The 13,842-nt window shown below is 40.3% G+C and overlaps 1 protein-coding gene across 1 annotated transcript; it reads left to right on the top strand.

The window, feature by feature from the left end:
* Positions 1-4,001: 4,001 nt before the first annotated feature.
* LOC146005216 (innexin inx2-like) lies at positions 4,002-6,223 on the top strand. The gene has a single exon (XM_083144286.1). The coding sequence runs from the start codon at positions 4,053-4,055 to the stop codon at positions 5,253-5,255; it is 1,203 nt and encodes a 400-aa protein (XP_083000412.1). The 5' UTR covers positions 4,002-4,052; the 3' UTR covers positions 5,256-6,223.
* The last annotated feature ends 7,619 nt before the right edge of the window (positions 6,224-13,842 follow it).

Raw genomic sequence — 13,842 nt, 5'->3', positions numbered from 1 at the left:
CGTCACCATAACATTCTAAAAATTTCGCAACCCGTGCAAATAATCACGTGGTAAAATCTTGTCATGGTTCCCTGTAAACACTAAAATCACCAAATTACTTATTTCCATATTTCCCGTATTTTCTCCTCCTCTTTAGCTCTCAGCTGTTCGGAGTGGGATAATGCAAGATTATTTGTCCCTAATTATCTCTTTCTCTTAATATTGCTAATATCTTGGACTCCTTAATAACTTTCCCAACAACTCCTTATCAATTTGTACTGCCATGTTTCCCACAATGTTTTTCCTACTTCGTAATAACATTCACTTCTGTACACCCTTTGATGTAAAAATTGAATAATAATAATAAAACCTACCCGTCGCTCCGTTTATCTTTCCAACCTATAGAGCTGAGACTATGTTTACAAGATAAATCTCGGACTCAGATACTCCACGATGTTCTGGCCCCTCCTTCCACCTTCTCTACCTGCCCTTTTACTTGATGTTATTCAGAATTGCTTTAGTATCTGGAGTGCCATCGTAACATAAAATTATTAACCTGGAATGAATTGAAAAATAAAAATGGGGAGTAACTCTGTGTTTCGAAAGAGTATTGAAAATAAGTTTAGGTATTCAATTCATTCATTCCTCTCTCTAAAATAGGCTTCTTTTGACTTAATACACGCTTCTAATTGAAATACCTTTTTCCAAGCAAAGAAGTATTTGCAACTGATTAAATATTTTGCTTTTATTTTTTCGAGACATTCGAGACGAGACGAGACTTTTCAAAAAGCTGTCCCGTCCCGTCTCGTGTCTCGTCTCGAAAACGAGACGAGAAAGGCATTCCGTCTCGTCCCGTCTCGAATTTCAAAAGGCTTGTCCCGTCCCGTGAGCAACACTAATCAAGAGAAGCCAAGGGTGACTCGGTAGCTCATTTGGTAGAACAAAGAATGGCACGGTATATGCCAGAGTCATGGTCGAGCTTGCTTTTTCCGCTAAAATTTCCACATATGCAACATCTTCTTGCTTTCTCTTCTCGACATTCATAAAATTTTCGGCCTTCATGGCTGCCCCTTTGTGGTAGTTAGTGTTTGAGTGTTTTTCCAAAACAGTTGACTTAAAAGTCCTTTTTTAACCCACGAAACTCTCGGGCTGCATACAGGAAACTTTGTCGGTCACTAATAAATCGTCACTCAAAACTTAGATTTTCAGTCGATCTGTGCGGCTTATTTCCCTTTTTTAAAAAAATGATGCTCCAATGCCCATTACTGCTGAAATATTTACTTTAGAGACCTTCGATCTCTTCGGCTCATGACCCGAAACTATAGTGCAGGAGGCTTTAGAAAGATCGCTTCGCGGGCTTACAGCAGACGACAATATGGGGGGGTGTCTGCGAGAACCAATCAGGTCCGCGAATGAGCGAGCCCGGTTGCCACAGCTAGCTCGCTGCACCCTTCTGGAAAAGTGAGTAATCCTCTGCCTCTTGCTACCTCGGCCTGTTTGTTCGGCTGAGGAGCAGACGACACGAGAGTATCGGCAATAGTGTGCGAGCGACGTCTGATGTTAGCCCGCAAAACGCTCTTTCTAAGCCCCCCTGTACTATAGCACTACACTATCCGCAATGGACAATCCATTCGAATGTTTTGATTTGATTTATTTTATTTTACTTCGCGTTTTGTGCCTCTTGGCTAATTTGCGAAGATGGGGATGAGTGATGGAATTGATGAATGGACATTCACAACCAACCATTGCCGAGCGGGATTCGAAACCGGGACCCTTGGCGTCGCATCGCGATGTGCTAACCACTCAGCCACAGGGTCCGGCCCATTCTAATGTATTTTCCCAGGTTTGGATATGATCCTTTATGGTGTTGTCGCCTGCCTTCGAAACGTAACCTCAACAAAAATCCTAATTTTCCGTTCTTGTGACTTGGATCTTCAAGATTTAGGAAGAATTCAGACCGAAGGCACACACACGTCGTTTGCAATGAGTGACCCAATCAACAGAAACTTTTCACACCGTAGCGGCACGACAGGCTGCACAAGCCTGTGTTCGATTTGTGAAATCCTCAAGCGACACGCATAGCTTGTTGTTGGGTCAATCTCACTGTCACCTTGAAACGGCAGCCCGTGTTGACCACAGAAGAAAAATATCTTGTCAACCGGTGGTAATGTCCCTTAGTTTTATTCTATATCCTTTTTCTGTGCTTGTTAATTAAACAGGCAACATCTTACGGTTGGGCATACACAAGAGATGTGCCATGAGAAATTTTAGCGGAAAATGCTGACTCCACCAGGCATACCGTGCCATTGCTCTACAGCGACAGCAAAAGATCAAGCGAAGCCAAGGGTGACTCGGTAGCTCACTTGGTAGAACAAAGAATGGCACGGTATATGCCAGAGACCCTGGTTTTGGAGTCATGGTTGAGCTTGCTTTTTCCGCTAAAATTCCCACATATGCAACATCTTCTTGCATTCTCTTCTCGACATTAATAAAATTTTCGGCCTTCATGACTGCCCCTTTGTGGTAGTTAGTGTTTGAGTGTTTTTTCAAAATAGTTGACTTAAAAGTCCTTTTTTAACCCACGAAACTCTCGGACTGCATACAGGAAACTTGGTCCAGTAACTAATAAATCATCACTCAAAACTTAGATTTTCAGTCGATCTGTGCAGCTTATTTCCTTTTATATATATATATATACCTTCGATCTCTTCGGCTCATGACCCGAAACTAGCACTACACTGTCGGCAATGTCTTCAGCTTGGGACCCGAACTTGTAATAGTGGTAGACTTCCGCACTTTCCAGCAAAATGTGTCACTAGTTCTCCCCCCCCCCCTAATCTCTACATCGTATGAAACTGTCAATGGACACTGACTGATCACTAACCGACTGTCACACTTACTCCTGAAACCTTATTGAATGATTCTGTTATACAGACCAACCGTGAAATTGAATCCGCGTATTTATGTCCATATTATATTCTGGAATGTTCCGCACATAAAATGTTGTGTAGTTCGACTCCACCTCCTATTCACTTTTCAGAGAATTAGTAATCAAACGAATCACCCGACTGCCTTCAACAGTGCTTTCTTGTGCAACTTCCAAATGCTGACAAATCTTTAAATATTGCTCAAGTTCGTTGCGACAACACCGAAAGAGCAAGAAAAGTTTACATACAATATTATCAATAACAGGGTTATCCCTCAGGGTTCTAGAACATTCTCCGCTTTTCCTCAATATTTTTCTCCGCTTTTCCTCAATAATTTTCTCCGCTTTTCCTCGATCTCTTTAATTTATAATCACAATATTTTATTTCACACACACAAGCCAAAAACATCATTTTATCTAGTGTAAATCGAAAAATTTCGGAGAGGGCTCGAGCCCCCTGAGCCCCCCCTCTGGATACGTGCCTGCCCTGAAGATATCTTAGCCGTGGTAAAAAGATTCGCATCCTAGCGAGGTAGCAGTCATCAACTTCCATTACTAATATCCCCCATAACTATCAAAGGTTTTCCATCAACGAAATTAATAATAAAACAGAATAACTATACATTCTAGTACATTAACGGTATGAAAAGTGAAGAAAATTAAGAGAGTCTAAAATTCTCTCGCAAGGATATTAATGATAAATTGGCAATTAGTTTGTAATAAAAATAATTGATCCCCTCTTACAAAAATATCTGCCTCTGCATCCTGATAAAGGTGGGGAGGGGTATGGAAGTATGTGTGTGTGACATTTTATTCAGTTTTGAACATTAATCGCTGCTTAGTAATCAGCATTCTCTGTGCCGAAGATTAGGCAGCTTTCGCAGCTTGGAGTATGATGTAACTCCAGATGAGGTCACAGCAATTTTGGGGGGAAATCCTCAGCTACTTCCCTGTTTCTGTTCTGCATGCCCTCGAAGCAATTCGGCGAACTTATCGCCCCCTCCCCTCTAATGAACGACAGGATGCGAACGTTTCCTCACTGCGGTTTTCCGGGCGATCAGGAAGTTCACAATTTTTCCTCAATGCCCGAACTTGCTGGACGAGCACAGTTGTGCATTGAAGGTTCGTCCGAAGATACGTCGCCGCCATGTTGGCGTCCATGAAACACCTGTCGTCGGTGGTGAAGATCAAGTCATCTGCGAGTATTGATAACTTCGCTGCCAAGCTTCACTACAGATGTACCACCCTGTTTCTCCTGGTCTGCGTGATCATGGTGACCTTCTCCCAGTACTTTGGCGACCACATATCTTGCGAGGGGGACCACAAGTGGCTGGACGACTTTGAAACTTTCGTCAAGTCTTTCTGCTTCATCGGTGGATCGTACACGGTTACTAAGCACCAGAACAAGACCAGCACCAGGCTGTACCCGGGAGTTGGGCCTCACGACACAAAAGAGGACGAGCTCAAGTATCATTTCCACTATCAGTGGGTACCTTTCGTGCTTTTCCTCCAGGCCATCTTGTTCTACGCACCGCATTACGTCTGGAAATGCTACGAGGGCGGGAAGCTGAAGCAGTACGTCTTGGGGTTCGAACTCATGTCTCTTTCCTCCCAAGACTATCAGCAGACGTTCCACAGAAGCGCTGACAAGAAGGACCTGGTCGTCCCGTCCAAATCGGACCGGCACAAGAAGTTGAGAGAGATCTGCAAGTGCTTCGTCGACCACTTGTACGTCTACAGAACGTGGACGTTTGGGCTTGTACTAGCAGAGGTACTCAACTTTGTCAATGTCGTCGGCAACATGTACTTCACAAATCTCTTCCTCGGAGGAATATTCCTCACCTACGGCCCGGACGTGGTCAAACTTGTCTACACAGACTCTGAATACCGTCTCGATCCAATGGAGGTGATCTTCCCGAAGATGACGCACTGTATTGTCGCCAAGTTCGGCGACACCGGGACCATAGTTACCAAGGACTTCCTCTGCGTCATGACGCTCAACATCATCAACGAGAAGATCTACGTGTTTCTCTGGTTCTGGTTCGTCATCCTTGCTGCTACTTCCGGTTTGGCTCTCGTCTGGAGGCTGGTGGCGTTCCTCCTCCACTCTCACAACGAGTTCTTCGATCGATGTGTCTTCTACTCTACATTACCGGACAACAACCAGGAAGTGTTTGACCTCGTGTCCAAAAAGTTGGATTTCGGATCCTGGACATTCCTCCACTACGTCGGGAATAGCATGGACAAGTTCCTCTTTAAGGACCTTCTCACGCACCTCTCCTATGAGCTGTGCCCTAAAGGACGCTATGCGGTAGAGAACAAGTGTTACTGTGAAGAGTCAGGTGTGTAAACAGTGGAATTCTATTGGGAGTTCCTATTTGCAATCGGTGTTGCCATCATCTGCAATCAGTGTTGCCATCAAATGCAGTGTGTGTGTTTATATGATTGCTGGTTTGCATTTTAAGTCCACTTTATGCACAGATAGGCTAACCGGAACTGTACCTGCAGTTTAAAGTGGAACCCGAACCACTATGTGCCTCCACCGGGTATCGAACCCGGGACCCCTTGATTACAAGGCAACGACGCTACCACTACGTCATCGGGGAGGCCGAAATATTATGTGATTACTGTATAGAAGCTATTAGAGAAAATGCTTTGGCTTAACAACTTTCAGTCACGTTTAACCTGCACTTAAGATATGTATTTAACAAAGATAGATCCAATGATGTTAACTGTTAAGGAGATTTCAGACCGAAGCGGCAAGCGATACATGTTGCTTGGGAACTAACCAATCAACACCAGTGGCATGACAAGCAGCCAAACTTGTGTTCGATTGGTGAAATCCTCAAGCGACACGTGTCGCTTGTCACCTCGGTGTGAAATCTCCCTAAGACCTAATTTTTAGACTCAAATTCAGCACTAAGTTCTATTGTGCTTAGTAGAATCGTTTAGCTATGTATGTATCAAATACGTATTTGGCAGTAACACTGGAAAGTGAACGCACTACTCTTATTTACTCTACTCGTGGAATCGATACGAAACCACAACTTTAGTACAAGAAAATGTGGTAATTAATATGGCCAAATCTCAGTAAACATTCAGGTGAGAGTGAAATTAAATATACTATTTATATCAAACTTTGTAAGATACAAGAAGTTCACGGTTGGTGAACTAATCTCGCTCAAAAAGTAACTCACAAATCCATGACTAGTGCCAATGTACTTGCATATCTCTGTGTGAATTGTAATGTGTTATTACTGTTTTATATCCCCTTTTTTCGATTCAATATAAGTATACTTTTGTAGCTATATTCATTACACGTGATCAAGATTACATCTATTTATAGAATTTTTCCTTTTTAGAGTATTGTAATAATGAAACCCAGTGGCGTGCCAGGATTCTCGAAGGGGGGGGGGGGTAATATACTTTTTTAGTAGTCAGCCTTCATTATGCCATCGTTTCCTACCTTTGGCGTTCTGTTTTAGGAATATTGGGCCAAAGAGGGAAGGGGTATGAAACCCACCAACCCCTTTTGGGCGCGCCACTGATGAACACCCCATCCTTCCAAATCAAACGAAGATTTGGATCTGTTGAATGCACACGTTATTAAGACAATTGTGTAACATTTTATAAATTGTGCTTTCTGTACAACTTCAGGTGTAAAATTACTTTTCCGAGAGAGATTTCAAGAATAAACTTAGTATCTTTAACTCCCAATATAACACATATAATCTGTACAGTGTGATCCACTCATATTGCTCGGTAAATTGTCCATGACTATTTTCATTAATTTTTCTCTTACATCCTATGTGTTTTTAAGCGATGGATTTTTATGTATGCTTGTGCAGAAGTTGTCAACAGCTTGTTTTGAGTTTTCTTTTCATTCTTGAAGCTATTATTGGGTCGTCAAATGAAGTGCACAAACATGGTGATGGACAATTTGCACGGTAATACTCATGAATCCCAACTGTACATACGTCACCTTGACTTACAGAGTCACCTATAGAATCGTTTTAAACTATTCTGTTCTTAGATAAGGTTCCCTTTGAAAATCACCACCCAATAATGTTTAATTTATAAAGCAAACCAATAGTTTCTCTTTAATCATTTTATACAGTGCAAAAATAGATATAATAAATGTATGATCTACGTCATTGCTGGATATCAGTATTAAGTAATTGTTGCAATTGCTATAGTCGATCGACGTGCCATCTGACGGAGAGTTCGAAACGAAAGACTTGACGATCAGAAAAGAATACGAGTTCTCCATCCATAGTAATCTACACTATCGTGCTTTCCAAAATCGCAAATTGCCGTGAATCAACTAAGAGTTGAAATGGAGCTGTAACGAAGGAAGAATAGCTTGAATTCATCACGTGATATTCCGTTCCAGATATGAAAATCGGACAGCAGCTTTGAAAGACTGGAACAGATGAAGTAGTTATTTTAATGGTAGTGTCTTACATAACAGATAACTCCCTTCTTTCTTGAAATCCTATATTTTTAGAAAAGCTCGTTTTGATGTTGTTGCAGTTGGCGTCTCAACAAGGAATTTGCTTAATGATGCACACCGCTGAACTGCGATTCCATCGTTCATTCTCAGCTAAGATTCAGTGTTGCCAGTCTGCAAATATAACCCAAATTGTCATCAATGAAAATTAAAGTTTTCATATTTGGGGGGTAAGGGGCACATTTGAATAGGGAAGTAAGGATTGTTGGTTGGTTGATGTATATAATTAGAGTTAATAGCAACGCGATTATATTAATTAGTTTTACAAACCAGGGTATTAATAATAACAATAAGAATACAGTGGAGAATTATTCACTTAATTTTGACAGATTGATCTTGATTTATTTTACTTCGTTTTTCTTACACTTTTTGCTAATCGCGAACAGGAGGATGGGTGATGATTTGATGATTTTGATGAAGGTACACTCCCAAAGAACACCCATGCCCAGGTCGGGATTCGAAACCGGAAGCCCTCACGTCGTAGCGCGCTGTGCTAACCACTCCGCCACGGCTTACTGACCAATGTCCTTATGTATAAACATGCACATGTGCATTAAAAATGTAGTTACAAGTTGGGATGAAAGGATTTAAGATCGTTTTGGTACTTGAATTAACCATACTCTGTTATATCACAAGATAGCAGAAACGTATGTACGTACAACTACAGAGAGGGGATATTTAAGAACGAAACATGATGACAGCAATGATGAAACCACCCAACGTGCCGACTTCCTTTACTCTCTATCTCACTCTGTTCTTTTCCTTCGGCGTTTCGCTGTGCAAATTAAAGCAACACAAGCGCTCTAATGAACCCTTTTCTCAACGTCATATCCGGCCAGTGCGTGAGTTTTTAAGCAGATAACAATCGCATAGTTCTATCCGCGGGATACACTGAGGGGGGGAAGTGGCGCACCAAGCCCTAATCACAGAGGAATAGAGAGGTGTGTATGTATAAAAAACAAGCAGACGTCTTGTATTTTTGTGTTTAGCTCTTCTTGTTTTCCCTTTTAGCTGTCATATTTTCTCTTCTTTTAGTTCTCTCTTTTTTGTCGTCTTTATTTCTCAGCTTATAGCCACCCTGTCTTGTTTTAGCAGTTAAAGTGGTAATAGTCGGCTTATCAATTTGTATTGTGTCATTTATCTCTGCTGGTATCTCTCTGGTATTAGTCTATACGAATTATGTACAGTGGGATCCATGAATATTACCGTGATTGTCCATCACCATGTTCGTGCACTTTATTTTATCCAATAAGAGCTTCAAGAATTAAAAGAAAACTCAAAACAAGCTGTTGACAACTTCTGCACCAGCATACATAAAAATCCATCTCTTAAAACACATGGGATGTAAGAGAAAAGATAATGATAATAGTCATACTGTTCAGTAACAAGACACTGTTGCCATTACCTTACCAGTGGTATTTCAATCATCTTCTAGTGTTTTTAATTTTCTTGTTCTGGCATCTCTGAGGCAATGGGTAATATAACGCTATCATCTATCCCCTGGGTTGATATCAAAGTTGGTATGTTTGAAACATAATAAACATTTAGAACACATGCGTACTACTATAATAAATCAGATTTGTTAAGATTATAGTCCACTTTTAAGAGTAATCACATTATCAGCAGCAGTGGTGTATTTACTTCTTATGAGGGCTTGGGGAGAGCTTTTATTTTTCACGTTTGCAAGATTGCAATGCATTTATATACTTGCGTACATACCTTGGAACATTCACAACATCATAATATAAATGCACTTCAGTACGAAATAAAAATATTCAAGTCTCAAGAAATAACTGTAACATTATTTTTGAATCGTGAAACTCGGGTTGCTCAAACTCGAAAGCACACTCTTAATTGCGCCACAATCAATTAATTAGTCAATCTCATTCCTGCACAATGTATAATATATTGACTGCTACATCTCCTTGCACAGCGTCCAACAATAACATAACACCAGGTCTTGCTCGAAATCTTTAGTAAACACAAACCATATGGTGATTTTATCATCCGCTTTTAAAAAATGAGGGTCATTATTCTTCAAAAATTTATCAAAACTTCACGATTACGATCCTCCTTTGTTTGTGTGATGAGAGTTCTTCTCGTCGGCGATTTCCACAAGGTGTCTCCCTTGTAGCCCCTCCCACATCCTCTGCGTTGTGGATTAGTTCCCACGGCCTTTCTTGTAAGGTCAAGGAACCATTATGTTTGGCGCTCGTTGAATGACACTGTATGGTTTTGCTTGAAGCGGGATCGACTTGATGTCGAGATAAATGAGATACGAAGAAGGGTATTTCCGACCACAGCAAATCCCTCGACCCTTGTATCTTGGAGATATGATTACCTCCCATTACGACGGGTTAAAGGGTTAAACAATTTTTAAGACATTTCTGAAGTGGGACATCTGAGGATATAATTTCGATATGATGCATGACGGACGTGGTAAAGGGTGGCGTATGTTTTTCGGTCCCGCGGCCAGATGGCGCAAAGGTATCGCAATACCTCATCTCTGTTGCGAATCAACATATTTTACCGTGACTCATTGGCTTAGCCATAGAAATCTAGCGTCAGAGTGGAAATCATGGTTTCATATTGAAGTCATTCATAATGCTTGTGCATATCAAAGGCTGGTTCAAATTCAGTTTCCGAATTGGTGGAAATTACAGCTTGCTAGTAAGGAATGTTAACAGGCAAGTTCACGTAACTTTTCTAGTAGGGGAGTAATTTGGGGCTTCAAGTTGACAGATGATAGAAAGAAAGAGATTGCTTTTCGTGGATTAGCTGCAAGTAAAACTTGTAAAAAAAATTACATGTCTTGGAATGTCTGTCTGTGTATGTATGAATCTCACAATAAGGAACTAGTAAATGGGTTGGGAAAGAAATATCAGGTCAGTGCTGAGGTGAATTTAGTAGGAAATGTGTAAAACGGAGATGTTTGAGGAGAACAAAAAGACAAGGCAATGATTGAAAAAGGATCAGATGAAGACAGATCATAGCTGGAGATTTTGAATGGGGCTGTTCATTGCCAAACTTTTCCGCTGTTGTGTCCCTAAAGATTTTCGTTCGTTATCTGGTTGCCCTAAGTTTTACATCGGAACGCGATAGGATGGTAATTTAAACGTTATTTTCAACGAAGGTAAGAATTTCTCGTGTAAATCGATAACAAAAATGTGTTTAGAAAACCTTTAAGATTATGTAGCAAGTCATAAGTTTCCGAAAATTATCCTGAACCTAAGAATTAAGAGGGAGGTGGAGTTTGGCGAAGGTCGCCGTGGAAAGTGCTTAAATTTAACATGGGCTTTTTTGCATTTTGTTGAATATAACGTTTTAGGACAAAAAATTGCCGGAAAACACTCAGTAGATGTGAACTTACTTTATGAAACTTTGAGTACTTGACACATTTATGCAATTTCAGTTCGATAAATGTGCACAAATTCCATTATTTTTTTTCAATTTCCCATAAGGAAATACGTAGATAAGCACAGAATGGTTATACGATTTGTGGGTAGCACCAACGAAAATGGCCATTATGATGCATACTAACGTAATGCTCAATCCTTTTACGACTAAGCTAGGGAGGGCTTTTCTTTCAAAAGTCACTTGCACAGCCCAAAATGATTGTTTAAAAATGTCATGTATTATCGACGGCGAAAGATACCGCCGCTCCAGCCGAATTTCATTCATCATAGTTCGCCACTTGGCCACTAGATATCTCTGTTCGAAAATTGCCCCAGGCTGACGGCAGGGTAGCTCAGACGGGCTAAATATAATATGTTTATGCACAAAGAGCACTAAACTTGACGTAATTTTGGTCGTCCCTAGCTGCCATGGGCCTATAATACAAAAAATTAAATTTTTACATTACACTTTTATGTTTCCTCATGTTGCGACTTGTGAGTATGTGTAATTCAACGGCGGGAGTAGGAATCGGAGAAACTCTCAAAATTATAAAGAAAAAATGTATTAAGTGCGTAAGCGCATGATATTTATTATGATACACCAGTGGCGGCGATTGGGTTCCAAAATCAGGGGGGGGAAGGTGGCAAAACTAGGGGAGCAAACACAGTATATTTCCCTTTGTAGATAAGAGTTAGCATAGTGCGGGGGCAAAAGTGGCGAAAAGTGGGGGGACAACTGCACCCCTCGCCCCCCCCTAATCGTCGCCACTGTGATAGGCTACACTATGCCCTATCCGATAACTTAATAATAACAACATATTTTCTTTGTATTAAGCAGACATTTTCCCCTCGTATTTTCGTTCTTTTTGTTTTGGGTTACAACAATTTTAAAATTATAATTCCTGTAAATAAGAAAGCCCTAGAGGTTGCGAGACATGAAACAGAATATAAACTATTCTTTGTAATAACTATTCTTCTCGATAAATGTGTATGTATAAAATAGAGAACCATATTTACTAGCCATGACGAAAAGTATGATGTCACGTAAAAAAGGAGTCAGTTATTAATAACAACTATAAATATAAAAGCACAGTCGCACGTAATTATTGTGTATTATTCTTTACCGGATTCACAACAATAAATCACTTAAATTGTGAGAATTGCAAGTGACGTTAACAAGTGCTGCGCATATTTTAAGGCTTTTTTGAGTTCCGATATCTTTTCTGTTGTTGACGATCTTCTTATTAAAATTCTTAGTTTCACAGCACTGATTATTCATCTATCATGTTCCGACATAATTTCTGAGGTTAAAATTAAATTAAACTTGCAATTTAATGTAATAGCAGCATGTCCAGCATCAAATTCTCCATGTATTTAAATGGGAGAACAATTGCGCATCAAAAGCGTGGGGACACAACAGGGGTGCTGCCACCTACAATAGTTTGCTTTGACGAGCCCATTGAAGAAAGATAGAAAATAGAAAAAAAATGTGAACGACAGGGTACACCAAGAAGCTCCGATATTAATTTTGTAAGTACACGTATCTTCCACATTTCCTTCGTTCTAATTTACATATTTACGACACATATTTAGGTCACTGTTGCCTAGATATTATCAATAGTTTCGCGATTACGTAAGTCTATTAAACTATTAATAATATCTAGACAGACAACAGTGAAAGAAAACTACACGTCAATGCTCTAGAAGGAATTCTAAGCGTATGTAATTTTTCATATTTTGAAATATCCAAGAGGTTTTTCGAATGGAGAGGAAAATTTGAAGAAATTCGCCCATTTGAATGCCAAAGGTCAAGCCGAGCTTTAATGCTAAAATGTAGAATCTGTTTCGTTAAAAGTCATAAGTGCTTACTTGATGAATGTTAAGCGAACGCCCTCAGTATTTGCACTCGGGAGATGTGCTAGTGCAAAGTCGCATTTTCGGTAGCACCAGAAATTACTATAGATTACTTTCAGCATAACTTGCAAACAAGGACAGAATGAGTTGCAGTTTGACATCAGCAGATCTGTAAGTAGCGTGATCGAGTAGGAGGGTCGAGAAGAGAACTCGTCTCCTGCAGACGCCGTACGGTGTTGGCAAACAATAGGCTGCCGACTGTGCCACATGCATTCTACCTGGAACTTCTGCACCTTGTGTCCGCAGGGTATTCCTCACCTTGGAAAAAAAAAGAGAAAGAAAAACTGAACGAAAGCCAGTTGATCATCGATACCCAAGCATGTAAGAACCACACTGGTGGTTCAATAGGTCGAAAACGAAACGCTTCTAAAGCAAAATTACCAATGAGGTAGAAGTCCTAGAGTAACTGAAACGGTTTCCCGCCTGCAGCAAAATGAATACAAAATCGTGCCTAACTATCGACTTTGAGGGAACAAACAATTGTGGGAAAAGAACCATGTGATCTTACGTAGCTGAATGTTTGCCTCTGATTGGATGACGCCGCCGATATTAGTCGAAAATTGTAAGGCAATAATTGGCGTTCAATTTCGCCGATACAAAAGACGATCGATTTAGATCTTCCATAGCCGTTGAAAATTACATTATTGACATGTTCAAAAAGTCATAACAGAACTCAACATAACTGAACAAATTCCAGGAAGTAACTCAAGTGATCCTATATCCGTTAAAAGAATAGGATAGGAGCTTATCCATTTTAGAATGAGTTAACTTGCAAGTTCATTGCTGTCCAAAAGCACGTTCGGTTCTTCAACTGTGATCCAAAGAAACTTGTAAGTTCCACTCGCATCTACAAGGAAATGCTGTGGAAAATCTGTGGTAGGAATTTGAGTGTAAAAATTGCATACTGCTGGGAGAGAAAGGCAAGACGTTGAAATTTCTGTACCAAGATTATAACCCGGTACAAATGCAAATTCCACATCCACAAATGGCATCGCTTGCAGCGCTATCTTCTAAGCACACTGACCTTACAGTCTTTATAAAGAAATTACTTGTAAAAGAAATCCACTATAATAGTACATCTTAATGATGCGTTCACATATTTTGCTTATAATAGTTAT

Source organism: Lepisma saccharinum, chromosome 23 (assembly GCF_977018435.1).
Source record: "Lepisma saccharinum chromosome 23, izLepSacc3.1, whole genome shotgun sequence".
Classification (NCBI taxonomy): Eukaryota; Metazoa; Arthropoda; class Insecta; order Zygentoma; family Lepismatidae; genus Lepisma; species Lepisma saccharinum.
The sequence above is the reverse complement of the archived record's forward strand: the minus strand, read 5'-3'. Positions and strand labels throughout refer to the sequence as shown.